Here is a 16,429-nt window from a genome sequence, read left to right on the forward strand (position 1 = left end):
CAGGTGTGTTAAATTTGGTGTTATCACTCTCACTCTTTCATACTGGTCACTGGAAGTTCAACATGGCACCTCATGGTAAAGAACTCTCCAAAGGATCTGAAAAAAAGATTTGTTGCTCTACATAAAGATGGCCTAGACTATAAGAAGATTGCCAAGACCCTGAAACTGAGCTGCAGCACGGTGCCAAGACCATACAGTGATTTAACAGGACAGGTTCCACTCAGAACAGGCCTCGCCATGATCGACCAAAGAAGTTGAGTGCACGTGCTCAGCGCGTGGAAAATAATGGTGGCCACACAAAATATTGACTCTTTGGGCCCAATTTGGACATTAACACTTAGGGGTGTACTCACTTTTGTTGCCAGAGGTTTAGACATTAATGGCTGTGTGTTGAGTTATTTTGAGGGAACAGCAAATTTACACTGTTATACAAGCTGTACACTCACTACTTTACATTGTAGCAAAGTGTCATTTCTTCAGTGTTGTCACATGAAAAGATAGGATAAAATATTTACAAAAATGTGAGGGGTGTACTCACTTTTGTGAGATACTGTAGATTTACTTTTTAGGGCAGGGACTGAAGAAGTACTGAAAGTTTGTTACAAATTTAAGGTAATACAATAAATGTCATGCAAGTTATTTCTTAATGTGTAGTTGTGTTTTTTTAGCTATACTCTGGGGAGAGATAAATAGGATTGGAGGTCAAGGTCAGAAACAACCTGCCAATACCTCCTTTATTTCTTATGCTACTTAAAAAATAACAGCTTGGATATGACTGCTTTGGGGAACACAGATGTGTCCTTTTTTTATAAATCAGCTACAAATAATCTAAGCAATAATAGGTATCAGTGTATAGACAGAGCCTTACCTATTTTCTAAAGATTTCTTTTTTATCTCTTTATATCTCCAGTACAAGTATGTGAAAGAAGGAGGGTAGATATGGCACTGTTCTGGGGTGTAGTGTCACATACCCCTATATGGCTTGCAGGAAATCCCAAATAAAATGTATCTTAGATTTGAGACCAAAAACCAAAGCAAATTATATAGTGTGAACCAAAAGTGCAAATAACCCGCGTCCTGCTGCAGCAATCTAATATGCTTCTATTTAAATAGCCTCATCGTGGCTCATAAGGTCAAAAAGCAAAAATAATGACATAAATATGTGAACCACAGTGCATGTACTACCGTATATACACGAGTATAAGCCGAGTTTTTCCAGCACTTTTTTTGTGCTGAAAACTCCCCCCCCTCGGCTTATACTCGAGTCTCCCTGCCTCACTGTGCCCATCTGCAGCCTGATGCCCCTGATCTCCAGGCGCTGTGACATGCAGTCTAGTCGGCGGCTGTCCAGTGTAACAAAGCCCCGCCTTCTCCTTGTCTGTGATAGGCGGAACACTGACTCACTGCTGGGAAACTGAATCAGTGTTCCATCAAGGACGAGGAGAAGGAGGGGCTTTGTTACACTGGACAGCCGCCAACTAGACATCATGTCATAGCGCTGGCATTCTGCAGATCAGGTACATGAGGCTGCAGATGGACACAGTAAGGCAGGGAGATGGCACAGTGAGGCATGCAGATGGGCACAGTGAGGCATGCAGATGGGCACAGTGAGGCATGCAGATGGGCACAGTGAAACTGCAAATGGGCACAGTGAGGCTGCAGGTGGGCATTGTTGACCCTCTTTTCCACTTACAGTAGCTGCTGCATTTCTCACCCTAGGCTTATACTCGAGTCAATAAGTTTTCCCAGATTTTTGTGCTAAAATTAGGTGCGTCGGCTTATACGGTAATATAAAAAACACATATGAAAACATATTTTAAGTGGTTAGTGCCCTATACATGCATTCTAAGATGATACTCCCATGTATCAATTGACAGTTTAAGATAATATATGCTGTGTGCAAAGAAAGTCCATAAACTGTTATGATGCAAAAATAAAACAACAATAGTGACAGGTGCTCTTCATAAACTGTGCTCGGTGCTTCTTATGGGTGCCCTATAAGTAATGCACTCACCGGAACCCTTCACCCCACTTAGGGGTACTGCGCTTTCACAGTATCTGCCACTGTGTAGCAAATAAAAGGCTTTCTCCTGTGTCAGCTGGTTGTTTCTGTATTTGCTATGAGATATAAGGGTCTCCTTTAGCTTTCCCTTTGCAGCTCTGCTCTCACAGATTAGCAACAAAGCTTGTGGTTCTACCACTGCGTGCAGAGCTGCAAAGGGAAAGCTAAAGGAGACCCTTATATCTCATATCTTATACCGCAAACACGGAAACAACCAGCTGACACAGGAGAAAGCCTTTTGTTTGCTACACAGTGGCAGATACTGTGAAAGCGCAGTACCCCTACGTGGGGTGAAGGGTTCCGGTGAGTGCATTACCTATAGGGCACCCATAAGAAGCACCGAGCACAGTTTATGAAGAGCACCTGTCACTACTGTTGATTTTTTTATGCATCATAACGCTTTATGGACTTTCTTTGCACACAGCATATATTATCTTAAATTGTCAATTGATACATGGGAGTATCACCTTAGAATGCATGTATAGGGCACTAATCACTTTAAAAATATGTTTTCATATTAGTACATGCACTGTGGTTCACATATTTATGTCATTATTTTTGCTTTTTGACCTTTTGAGCCACACTGAGGCTATTTAAATAGAAGCATATTAGATTGCTGCACCAGGATGCTGGTTATTTGCACTTTTGGTTCACACTATATAATTTGCCTTGTTTTTTGGTCTCAAATCCAAAGATTTTATTTGGGATTTCCTGCAAGCCATATAGGGGTATGTGACACTACACCCCAGAACAGCGCCACATCTACCCTCCTCCCTTCACATATTTACCTTATACATTCCACTTAGGTGGATGTATTGGTAGAAGCAGCAGTTCTTCTTCTTGAATTTTTTCCATAAGAGTGGGACTCCAAAAACTTTTTCCAGTACAAATATGCCACAATAATGTGATATGACTCTATGCAGAATAAAAACTTATTACATCTTTAAAATTCACAACAATGTTTGGTTTAAAGGCTAACATTAAAAACAGTGAGTGGGTTAAGCTTTGTTCTCAGCATACCTGTCTGGGGGCGCTGCCACTTTGGGGGGGCTGTGCAGGAACTGTTTGAACCTCAACTCAAAGGCTTGTCCTACAGTGCTGATCACACTTTGGGCCAACCCATCACAGCACTCCAGAATGTGACAGGCTGCGGATGATTTAGGGACACCAGGGGACAGATGGGAAGACAAGGATGGTTCAAAGTAGGACAGCAAGGGGTATAGCAAGAGACAAAAACACACATTAACACAAGGATGAAATCCACAAATGGTTTGAAGAGTGAAAGAACGAAAGGAATAATGGACAGACTTTTTAATGTTAACCATTATCAGTTTTTAGACCATATCAGATGAGCAAAATAACTAAATAGACCATTTTTTTTAACCCTCTCTTTCATGTCATTTTTTCTGAATACCTATCAGTCTGTCCAGCAGTACCTTTACGGTTGGGAGGCAGGAAATGTCTTGTTTTTACATGAACGACTTCTAAAATATCGTCTACATTTCATGAAAAAATAAGGATAATTTTACGTAACAAGCACTAATTTTTTACATTGCCACAGCATTGATAAATAAACAGTTTAAATAGTCAAGGTTTCTGATGAAAAAGTATGTGAATCCTTACATTAGGTACCCTGTGGAACTTTCCTTATTAGCAATAACTTTAACTATACCTACTAACTAGACTTTCTAACACTACTGATTAGACCCGCACAGAGTGTTCTTTTTTACTACTACCTCTGTAGTATTTTGTATTTCTTGGAGAGCCTTCTTAAGGTTACCAAAATGAAACTGAAGTCATGACATGGTCTTTCTAATGATAGAGGTTCCTTAGTTTGAGCCTCTCTGTTATTAATTTACTCCTGTGTATATTTTATCATCATAATGCTGCAGAAGCCAACTTATAATTTCCCAATACAGCTTAATTATCATTTCCCTCAATAAATTCAAGCACTTTGTTATTTGAGGCAGCAGAAAGTCCTCCACATGCGAGGATTCACTTCTAATGCCCTGTACACACGATAGGATTTTCCGACAACAAAATCCATGTTTTTTTTCCGACGAATGTTGGCTCAAACTTGTCTTGCATACAAATGGTCATACAAATCTTGTCGGAAATTCCGAACGTCAAGAACGCGGTGACGTACAACACGTACGACGAGCCGAGAAAAATGAAGTTCAATAGCCAGTGCAGCTCTTCTGCTTGATTCCAACCATGCGTGCAACTATGTGCGTCAGAATTGTGTACACACGATTGGAATTTACAACAGCGGATTTTGTTGTTGGAAAATTTGAGATCCAGATCTCAAATTTTGTGTGTCGGAAATTCCAATGGAAAATGTCCGATGGAGCCTACACACGGTCGGAATTTCCGACAACAAGCTCCCATCAAACATTTTCCATCGGAAATCATGTGTACGGGGCATTACACTGGTGCTGAATTTCTTCAATCAGTCAGCGATCTGCTTCGGACTGATGGAGGCAAAAGTGTTTAAAAATTGGTTTGTAATCCTTCACAATTGCATGAGCTTTCAGAGACCCTTTCCTAACACCACCTGAAATCTCTTTTAATGGGGTTCAGTGCTTTTCTCATAAAGGATTCATGAACACATATAGCCCAGTAGGTTCCAGCAGATCATTAAGGCTCCTTTCACATCTAGGCATCCTGGATCACAGCCAGAATTGCCGTGATTCTGTTGCGATCCCGAATCACGGCAAATCGCGGGATGCCCTTGCAATCCCCATCACTTCCAATGGCACCTCGATCTTGGTGCGATTTTGCCACGATTGTTGCCCGATAAATCGTGGTAAAATCGATTTAAACTTGTGGTCCGTTTACAGTATGTGTTGATTGCAGCTGCATAGTGGCAGCAGCAACAGATATAGCAACCAACTTGGGGATTGTCCAATGAAGTCACCATTGTGTTGCATGAAGTGGCTGTTAGTTATGTGAACAGAAGTTGCCGTTAACAAATAACGTTTTTTGAGCCCCTGCTCATACTTTGTGCCAAGACCCAAACAAGTATGCAAAGAAGAGTTTTACATTATCTGCAGCAGTCACTGTGTAAACCCTAATGCCTCTACCCGGCTCTCTGCCCACATTTGTCCCTGCCCCCCATTCTGCATTATTCTGCTGCCTTACAGACTCATCATTGGATCTCACCTCCTTATACAGCCATGTTCTCGAGCTCCATGATCCCTCCCAGAGTCTTTGATTTGCGCTGCCATTGGAATTACCCTCCTTCTTCATCTCCTGCTCTCTGCAGTATTCCCAGCATCTCCCTCTGAGTTCACAGGACTACAGAGGAGGCATGGGGTATCAATGCACGCTGCAGTATTGACTGTCAGTGCACATTAAGAACAACACTTGAAACAACCTTGGGCGGTATACAATGTTTATTTGCGGCAGAACCCCTGGGGACCACCAACATTTTCTGGTGGACCATCAGTGGTCCACAGACCACTGGTTGGCGAGTGCTGATGTAGAAGACCTAGACTCTGACAATAGCATGGGGTCAAAAACTAAACACAAGATTTTTAATAAGAGGATTATTGCAACATCACAGTTAGATTTTTTTTTTTTTTTTTTTTTAGGTTTAATCAGACTAGAATTAAAAAAAATGTAGCAATTTATTTAAGCCCTAACTGAATGACAAAAGGAAAACACTGGTATTATGAAAATATGCCATTATGTACTTTTATACTTTCACCTTGGTTTGCATCTTAGTGCTGATGATCTCCTACAGTCCCTTTCAACCACTCCCTGCCTACATGCATGAGCTCCAGTGATAGCTGCATATCTGATGGTAACAATGGTGGACCATGTCTGTGAATTTAGCATCAGCAAACCACTAATAGTCTCTGAAGGAAGCACAATGCAGGAGCACAATTAGGGGACAGGGAGGGACAGAGTGCTGTCACCGTATAACAGAAGATGCCAGAACAAGGATCTTCGAGGCAGGATTATTAGGTATTATTTTCATGAAAGCAGCTGATGTAAAAAGATTTTAAAAATTCCTTTTTAAATTACATTAACGTGATAAAGATTATATGAGATTTTAGTGAATAGGTGTACATCTACCTTAAGGTTCACTTGTCATGTGTACTTGACAGTAATTAACAGAACATATTTACAAGATGTTCCCTTTTTTTGTCTGAAAATAAGCACTACATCTTCATCTGTATGTGCTGTTTAATCTCAATGTATGGAACAGTTGCTGAGCTATAAATATTAATGAGTATAGAAGGTGGTGTTCTAGCGTGTTCCTCCTACAACAGTAAAGTGGCAGATTTTCATTATTAGCTGCTTTGTGATATTATAAACAGTTTTCTGAACCAAAAATGAAAGAAAACCAGAGTAGTTAGATATATATTGTAGAGGGATCTTTTCAAGAAGTTAGGTCCCCTACCAACCACAGCCATGACACAGCTTGCTCAACATGTTATCAAGTAATAATGTTCACTGCTATCTGTTCCGTTCTCCATGAACCATGAAATGGTGATGCTGCAGCTCAGCCTATAACCAGACTAGATGTTTCACTTTGCTACTGCAACTATTTTCTTAAAGTGGAACTTCACTCTCGCAATCAACATTGACTATTTTGAATCTATATGCTGCTAACATTAGTAAAAATATAGAAAAGTATATCGTCTTTACTTGTTTTAAACTGTTGTTTACATTTCTTTAGTTACTTACTGGATTTCATGCCTAGGCAAAAGATGTCATACATCCCAGGAGTCTTCAGGAGGGGAGGTTAAGCACACCCTCCTGCCTGCATGCCTGAATTAAGGGCAGATGGATTCCAGGAAGTAAATGCTACATCAATCATCTGTCCTTACTCAAGATGGCCACGGCCAGAAATGCAAGGGGTGTTTTTCTAAATGAATTCTCAGCCAAATAAAGACTGGAGACATGGATGGAGTCAGCTTTGGATATTAAACATGAATTAAATAGCGCTTTTGGTTTGTGGTGCTCAGATACAGTGTAGTTCTGCTTTAACCACTTGCCGACTGCTTCACGCTGATATATGTCGGCACAATGGCAGCGGTGGGCAAATGGGCGTACCTGTACATCCCCTTTAAGAGGCAGGGATAACAGGTGCACGCGCCGCGGGATATTTGTTACAGCAAAAAGTAAAAAATATTGCGTTTTTTTTCAAAATTGTTGCTCTTTTTTTGTTTATAGCGCAAAAATTAAAAACCGCAGGGTTGATCAAATACCACCAAAAGAAAGCTCTATTTTTGGGGAAAAAAAAGGATGTTAATTTTGTTTGGGTGCAATGTCGCACGACCGCGCAAATGTCAGTTAAATTGAGGCAGTACTGAATCACAAAAAGTGCTCTGGTCAGGAAGGGGGTAAAATCTTCTGGGGCTGAAGCGGTTAAAGTGTAACTCCAAACCAAACCTTTCTTATCTAGTTTAGGGTAGAATGTGGAAGGGCTGGACATTTTGTTGGTTATTTATGCTGTGATCGCATTTGGAAGAATTCCCCCTTACTTCCTGCACCAGTGACACAAGAGTGAGAAAAAAAATGGCCAAGATTGAGCTGAAACCTTTCTAAGTTGTCATTGTAATGGTCACCATTGGCAAATGTTTCCCTTTCTCTAAAGTTGGCCACACACTGATCAAAATTAGGCTGTTCCTTGCTGGACCAGCCAAATCTCAATCAGTGTGTGGCTGTCCCTGTTTGACAGAAGTCGATCATTAAATCAACTTCTGTTGAATGGACAGGTTGGAAAACTTTTGTCAGTCGGCGACTGCAGCTGCCGATTAGTGTATTCTGCCAAGCACCAGCTGCTAACAAAGTACAATGTCAGCCACGAAAAATACAAACCGTCTTTTATCATCTTTATTTGGAGACAATTTAGATGTGCAGTCACATAAACAGGAAGCAAAGGTGAATCTGGTTTCCCATTTTACATAAAACTAGAAAATATACTTTTGCCTGGAGTTACACCTTAACTATAATTTTTATGTCTTCAATGATATATGTGCTTAAGAAAATTTTTGAGCATCTTCAGTTAGAAAAGAGTCATCATACACCGCTACTATAAATATACATGCGTTATACAGATATTCAGTGGCACAACATTTTATCGAAATGCGTTATCTAAGGTAGTGATGCATTGCTGGCAGCTCAGACAGTGGCCATCTGGTCCTTCCTTGGCTGAGGCCCTCCCAGCTATAGAAAAATAGTATTTTCCAAAAAAAAAAAAAAAAAAAAAGGGGATGGCATTTTCTTATTGTCAACCACATTCCGTTTTTATAATGCCGCATACACACGGACTTTTCGATGGACTAGGTCCGTCGGACAATTCGACCGTGTGTGGGCTCCAGCGGACTTTTTTCCCAAAAGTCCGACGGTCCTAGAAATAAAACATGTTTCAAATCGTTCCGACGGACTCGAGTCCGGTCGAAAAGTCCGCTCGTCTGTATGCTAGGGCAGCTATTGGCTACTGGCTATGAACTTCCTTATTTTAGTCCGGTCGTACGTCATCACGTACGAAAAACATCGGACTTTGGTTGAGCGTGTGTAAGCAAGTCCATTCATTGAAAAGTCCATCGAAAAGTCCATCGAAAAGTCTATCCGTCTGTACGCGGCATGAGACTTTCAGGCAGAAAGTAACTAAAACATCTGTAACGTATTTCTAAACATATTTCTAAGTAGGCATATTTGGCAAAGCCGACATTTTCTGATGCAAAGGTATGAACTAGTACAATTAATAGCCATGGATCTTTTTACTTGGTTCCTTTATGGATACTTACAGTCTGATTTTGAGCAGCATAGAAACTCCTTATGTTGTGCTATGAACAATCATACTACAGTATGTTTTTCTGTAGCTGTTCTGTGAGACATGCAAATAGGAAATGAAACATACTGTGCATACTTGAATTTGTCTCAGATCTATAACAAATATTTTTCAAGGAACCTGTCATGTTATTTCAGTCTAAGCATATGATAAAAAAAAAATATGTTACCTTCAATGAAAACCACATGCCATGAAATATCAATAGATTCAGAGATAAGCCTAATTTCTATGCATGTTTTCCTGGTAAAGTTTGACAATTACATTAAAAGGACCAATAGGGAAGATTGTTACATAGTTAGTAAGGTTGAATAAAGACACCAGTCCATCCAGTTCAACCCGGAAGTAGTGTGGTAAACACGAGCTGTATTTCTGGAACTATTGATTATTTTAATCAGTGAGTTTCACTGAAGGCAACCACGGCTTAAGAGCCAAACCCATTTTATACGTTTTTGGTTAGATTAATGAGGGGTTAGAACCTCTAGAAGGTTTGTATTGTTGTCTGTGTCACTGGGACTCAAGGTGAGAAAAAATCCAATATTTTGAGTTGCCTCTGGAACAGCAATAGAAGGGACATTTTATTGGGAACATTGGTTCAAAAGACAACGGTCTAAAAAGGCATTTCCCTTCCTTTGATGGGATCTCTCCTTGCTTCCTTTTTTTCAAGGCAGAGTGAAGGAAAGTCTTGTTTAGTTTTAGATATACTGTAAGCATTTTTCATATTTTGCAATTGCCCAGGCTTTTGACAGGTTTACTTTACTATAGGGAATAGTAAGGATCCCTCCAAAGTTTTTATTTGCACTATTTACAGTATATAGCTCTAACAATTTATGCAGAAATTTACATATTGTACATTCGCATCAGTTCTTGCCCTTGAGGAGCTTACAGCCCAAGGTCCCTATTTTGCAAGCATAATATACACACACAAATTAGGTCAATTTAGATAGGTGGCAAATAAGCTACCAGCATGTCTGTGGAGTGTGGGAGGAATCCAGAGTACCCGGAGAAAACGGCCACAATCACAGGGAAAACATACCAACTCAATGTTTATAATTGTCCTGACCAGGATGTGAACCAAGGACCCAGTGCTGCAAGACAGAAGGGTTAACCACTACGTTGCTTACTGTTACCCCACTAAGAAACTAGTCTTGGTGACCACACTACTAAGTAGTTTGCCCTGGTGATCACACAGGGAAAACAAGGAGAATACTGCCAGTGGGAACACACAGCAAAAAAAAGAAAAAACCTGACAGAGATTGTAACACTTTCCTGCCCTCACTTTTTAGTAGGGCAGGAAAGTGTTACAATCTCTGTGCATGGCCCCTGCACTCACCCCTTCATGGCACGGTCCCCCTGCACTAACCCCTTCAAAAGGTTGGTCCTCTCGCACTCACCCCTCCACAGCACGATCCCTCCACACTCACCCCTCCATGGCGCGGTCCCCCCGCACTGACTCCTTCACGGCAAGGCCCCGCCGCACTCACGCCTCCATGGCACGGTTCCCCCCGCACTCACCCCTTCATGGCACAGTCCCCCCGCATTCACCCTTCCACGGCGCGGTCCCCCTGCACTTACCCCTTTATGTCACAGTCGCCCCACACTTACCCCTTCAGGGCACAGTCGCCCCGCACTCACCGGTGTAGTCCCCCCGCACTCACCCGTCCACGGCGCGGCCCCCCCACACTCAGCCCCTTTGCGGTTTCCACAGCCAACCCGATCCGCTTCCTGTCCTGATTGGCCGGGAGGAGAAGCCGAAAGACAAGTGGGTGGGTGGGTTCAATTTTCATATTGAACAGTATTATACATATTTTTGATCACATCGAATGATACGATACTTGTTTGTTTCTCTCTATGTCAAATAATCTTGGACTAATAGAGTTAGGTTAGGCACATTCGAACGCAGGTTCGATACAGATCGCTATTGTCACTGTCATGTCGAATCTTCTATCTATATCGAACTGTTGTCGCAATGATACGAAAATATAATGGATGCGAAAATTTTAAAAAATGCTTTTTTCCAGGTCTTTCGGATTCTGCGCATTCGTTAACATTTTGTTAACATGAACACAAAAATCCCTGAAATTCGGAAGAAAATGCATTTGGACGATAATGAACGCACATGTCTACTAGCTATGCTGGAAGTCAGCCTGCTCTCCTCAAATGATCTGACTTGTCCTGAAACGCCCCCTTGCACTGCCATTTACTGGGAAACTCAGTGTGCTGCTTCTCCTCCCCCCAGGCTCTTATGCAGCTGAGAACAGAGGGAATGTGATCACTTATAATGTGTTTTTATATCTATACAAAAATGTTTCATTTCTATTTTAAACTGAATGTTGTTTTAGAAGGCGATTGTTTACAATCACTTTAATTATTAGTCACGTCCTTCCTAATCTGCTAGTGCATCTAACACTACCCCCTCCCATGATTGACAATGCTGCTGACCAAATGTACCTCCATTGTTTCCTACAGTATATCAAAAGTGGAGACAGACAGGAAGTGTGTTACTGTCCAGATCACCAAGTAAAAAAAAACAACAAAAACAAGCCTAAAAGAGGAAAACAAAGGCAGCCCCAACATTTAAGAATCGGTACGCTGCAATATATTAAAGTTTTGTTTTTGGGTTTAATAGCACTTAGATCTAAATGCATCATGGAGCAACAATGCAATCAAATAACTACCATAAAAATAGTTTGACATAAATATGTACACAGAAAACATTACATAATTGTTTAAGTACAGAAGAGAACTTTGGATTGTCACTGATTTCATTTTTGAAAACACATTAAAGTTTACTGTAATTGTTATAGTGTACAAACAATTTATTATGTATGCCAAGCTACAGAAAGATTTGTAAAGTCATGACATGTGAAGGACTTACTTCCCAGTCCTGGAATTACCCCTTTAACCATACTCTCCACCCTCCAAACCTTCCCACAAATGACTCAACAAGGTATTGGAGTAAATGGCCATAATGGCCTTTTATTAAAATTACCATAAAACTAAATAAATAAAATTTTTTAAATAATTTTAAATAACTGTTAGTATTCTCTTGGGGTCTTGGAGGGGAACACATGCCACTGGTCACTGCGATAAACTTCAATAAACTTTAGGCCTCGAGTCGCAACCCCCAGACAGCGAGACAGTACCCAACCTTCGCAGTGACCTAACTTTACCCCTTCCTGGTTAGCCCCTCGTAACCGGAAGGTACCAGATAAATCCCCATATTACATATGGGTACAAACCATGCTATATCTCCATATAACACACATCTCCTCCTCCTCACAGACCCAAACCACTGCCTAGGTCCTCACCACAGCCCCCCATTCCTATTTACCAAAACCAGGGAGGGTGGGTGGGAATCTTCCTCCCCGCCGCTCACCACTGACGTCACTTCCCCCTGTTCTCCAAACTATTCTCCCTGAGCGCCTCCCCTGCCAGAACCACTCCCCTCCTCTTAAAGGGAACTAACAGCATGGCTATGTGCAATCCGCACATGTCATGCTGTCCCTCCGCTGCTCCGTTCGTTCCCTTGCTACAGGACTCATTTGACATTCATTTGTACATTTCTAAATTCTTCACATATTTTTTTTAACAGGCTGGCAAACACAGTTGGACAACATCTGGATTTAGTGAGAGAAGCAATCTCTTTCCTGTTGTTGTTTATTGATTTATTTTACTAAAGCAGGAGCTACTTTTTCTCCATATATCAGAACTGTCAAGAGCATCAAACATAAACAGGTATATTCGATAGTATTACTCCAGCTTGTATTTCACACAAAAATGGGGCTTTTGTGAACAACATTCAGACAAATAAAATGTTTATTCAGATTGAGATTAAGAAAAAAAAAAAAAAAAAAGTTTAGTATATATTGGCTTGACCGTATTGTGGAATATTTTAGAAGCACAAATTCAATTCATCCCCAATTCTAAATAAATGACCAACATAAGTGGAAGATAAATTATAAGGGAGAGTAATCATTTACTGTTTTAAAGAAGAAATGTTAACCGCTTCAGCCCAGGAAGATTTTACCCCCTTCCTGACCAGAGCATTTTTTGCGATTCGGCACTGCGTCGCTTTAACTGACAATTGCGCGGTCGTGTGACGCTGTACCCAAACAAATTTGATGTCCTTTTTTCCCCACAAATAGAGATTTCTTTTGGTGGTATTTGATCACCTCTGCGGTTTTTATTTTTTGCGCTATAAACAAAAAAAGAGCAAATTTTGAAAAAAAAAAAAAAAAAAACGCAATATATTTTACTTTTTGCTATAATAAATACCCCCCAAAAATATATTTAAAAAAAGCTATTTTTTTTCTCAGTTTAGGCCAATATGTATTCTTCTACATTTTTTGGTTAAAAAAAGAGAAAAAAAAAAAAAAAAAAAATCGCAATAAGCGTATATTGATTGGTTTGCGCACAAGTTATGGTGTCTACAAAATAGGGGATAGTTTTATGGCATTTTTATTATTCTTTTTTTTTTTAGTAATGGCGGCGATCTGCGATTTTTATCGGGACTGCAACAGTATGGCGGACACGTCGGACACTTTTGACACTATTTTTGGACCATTGTCATTTATACAGCGATCAGTGCTATAAAAATGCACTGTTTACTGTGTAAATGACACTGGCAGCGAAGGGGTTAACCACTAGGGGGCGATGAAGGGGTTAAGTGTGTCCTAGGGAGTGATTCTAACTGTGGGAGGGATGGGCTTCAACTCGCATGACAGCAATCACTGCTCTCCAGGGCTGGGACAAGGGGTGGGCAGGAGGGACGGCTGCCCTGGGCACTGTGGTATCATGTGAGGTTCAGGGTCACCACAAGGAGATTGGAGGAGGGGGATATGTGTTGGGAGGGGGAATTTGGGGGGGGGGGGCGACAGGTAACAATCATTCTAGGAGGGGAAGTTTGGAGAAGTGTGCTAGGAGTGGTGATTGGGTGGGGGGGGGGATTGGGTTGAGAGGGGAGATGGGGGAAGAGGATAGAGGATTTGTGCTAGGATGGGGGATTTGGGGGGTTTTTGCTAGAGAAAGTAATATGAGAGGGTGATTTGAGCAAGGAGGGGACTTTTTTTTGGGAGAGGGATTTGTGATAGTAGGGATGATTGGGGGGCATTCGTGCTAAGAGGGGAAATTTGGAGAAGGGGAATTTGTGCTGGGAGTGTGGGGAGGGGGTTGGTGCTCAGTGGGGAAATTTGAGGGGTAGAGGGTTTATTCTAGGAAGGGTGAATTTTTGTGTGTGTGTGGGGGGGGGGGGGGGGATTGTGCTGGGAGCATATGTGGATTTAGAGGATTTGAGCTAAGCATGCAGATTATCGCTCAATTTTTGGGGATGGGGGGGATTTTTGCTGACACATAATGCTCATACATCATGGGGGGGGGGGTCGCAATTTGGCATGTTTGCCCTGGGCTCTCGATGACCTTGTCCCGGCACTGCTGCTCTCGATGACAGGGAGCAGTGATCTCTGTCATGTCAGAAGGCAGAACGGGGAAATGCCTTGTTTACATAGGCACTTCCCCGTTCTGAGGCTCTGTGACATGATCGCCAGGAGACCGGTGGACATCGAGTCCGCCGGTCCTGCGAGCATGGTCACACGTGCGCGCCTGCTATCCCCGCCTCTTAAAGTGCCGTACAGGTACACCCATTTGCCCACCAACGCCATTGTGCCGACGTATATCGACGTGCAGCGGTCAGCAAGTGGTTAAGAGTGAATGGAAAAGTCCTTGCCAGTAATATTATTTCAAAATATGTTATATGTTTAGCAGAAGAATCTCTGTATGATTCAAGGCTGGCTCTTGTCAAAGTTATCATCGATACATAACACTTAAGTGCCTTATCCTAGGACAAAAATAAAATTGAATTACCTCTTTGGTTTATTGGATCCTTGGCCACATATGCTACATAATCTGCGGTGTCCTGTTAGAGTACAGAAAAGTATCACTGACCTTATTCATATTCTAACCTAGGAATGACCAAAATATTAGTAAGCCTTACCACATCCCCTCCTGATGCAAAGGAGATAGCTTGCATGTGATGATTAGCGATAACCTGCACATAAAACATAACATACATATTGCAGTAATTTTACACATATCTCAGTTACTACAAGGACATTATAGACAGATGTGTGCTTTCAGGCATACAAAAGAATAGGTTTACAATGCCAGATTAAGATGAAATTTTAATTAAATCAGATTTTATTAGATTAGATTAGAATCTGATTAAATTGCATATAGCAAGGCTAATAGCATACATAATTGACAAATCTGAGCATGGTGACAAATGGTGTAAATGCAGAAATGAACTGGACTCTGCACAGTAAGAATGAATTACAGTTTGCTTTGGAAGAATGCATAGATTCACATTTTGGCTTACACTTACTTGTCGGGTGGTTGGGATACTAAGATTGAGTCCTTCAATGGATATATTTACAGCGATACTAATTCCTGCAAAACGAAGGTTACTTCGACCCAAGATAGTTGCTAAGGGTTTATTTGGTGCCTAAGAAAAACAAAAAACTATGATGAATATCAGGTTGTAGTATTGTGACTGGAGTAGGATGCATGAAGTCATCATAGTTCACGCAATGGCATTCTGATACTAATTACCGTATTTATTGGCGTATAACACGCACATTCATTTTCAGAGGGAAGTTTCAGGAAAAAAACTTAAATTTTAAATAAGGAACTTTGAAGCAAAATAAGGGTCAGTGCCCATCTGCAGCCTCACCATTGCCTTCAATGCAGCCTGATCAATGCCCATCTGCAGCCTCACCATTGCCTTCAATGCAGCCTGATCAATGCCCATCTGCAGCCTCACAAGTGCCATCAATGCAGCCTCATCAGTCCACATCAATGCAGCAGCCTCACCATTGCCATCAGTGCAGCCTGATCGATGCCCATCTGCAGCCTAGAGGGGACAGGGAGGGTGGCGGGACGAGCGCCGACAGATTACATGCAGTGAGAATCTCCTATGATAGACAGAACAGTGGTCCAATGGCGGCCCAGGAGACGGGACTTCCTATTACAGAGGCCACCAAGTAAACAGGAGTTTCTCACTGTATGTAATCTGACGCCGCTCGTCCCGCCCCCTTCCCTGTCCCCTCCGAGGCAGCTAAAACTGAAGTATTGGCGTATAACACGCACACGCTATCTGCACCCAATTTTCATGGTGAAAAAGTGAGTGTTATACGCCAATAAATACAGTAGTTTAAACAACCCCTGGCAAAAAGTATGGAATCGACACTCTTGGAAAACGTTCATTCAATTGTGTAGAAAAAAAAATTATTACAGACATGCTTCAAAACTATTTTCAGTTAACATTCCAACCTTCTGGCTTTAAGAAACACTTCAAAAAAATAAAAAAGAAAGAAAACTGTAAACAGTTGCAACTGTTTTTGCAGATCAAGCAGAGGGGGGAAAAATTAATTCTGAGGAAAATATTATGGTATCACCATGTACTTTGCAGTTCTAAAAACAGATTACATCCTGAAAAATGATGTCATCATCACCAAACATCCTTTCAATTAATGGAATAAGAAAAGTGTCCAAAATCTCAATATTGA

At 41.3% G+C, this 16,429-nt stretch overlaps 1 protein-coding gene across 1 annotated transcript in view; it reads right to left on the reverse strand.

Moving 5' to 3' along the window:
• The window catches only part of SHC2 (SHC adaptor protein 2), a 67,067-nt gene that overhangs the window by 35,116 nt on the left and 15,522 nt on the right, over positions 1-16,429 (reverse strand). Inside the window, exons 4-7 of the mRNA XM_073594026.1 lie at positions 15,247-15,366; positions 14,860-14,913; positions 14,730-14,781; positions 3,083-3,209 (exon numbers count right to left, since the gene is read on the reverse strand). Coding sequence (XP_073450127.1) covers positions 3,083-3,209; positions 14,730-14,781; positions 14,860-14,913; positions 15,247-15,366 — 353 coding nt within the window. The remainder of the gene's footprint in view (positions 1-3,082; positions 3,210-14,729; positions 14,782-14,859; positions 14,914-15,246; positions 15,367-16,429) is intronic.

Source organism: Aquarana catesbeiana, linkage group LG01, assembly GCF_042186555.1.
Source record: "Aquarana catesbeiana isolate 2022-GZ linkage group LG01, ASM4218655v1, whole genome shotgun sequence".
In the NCBI taxonomy this organism is placed as follows: Eukaryota; Metazoa; Chordata; class Amphibia; order Anura; family Ranidae; genus Aquarana; species Aquarana catesbeiana.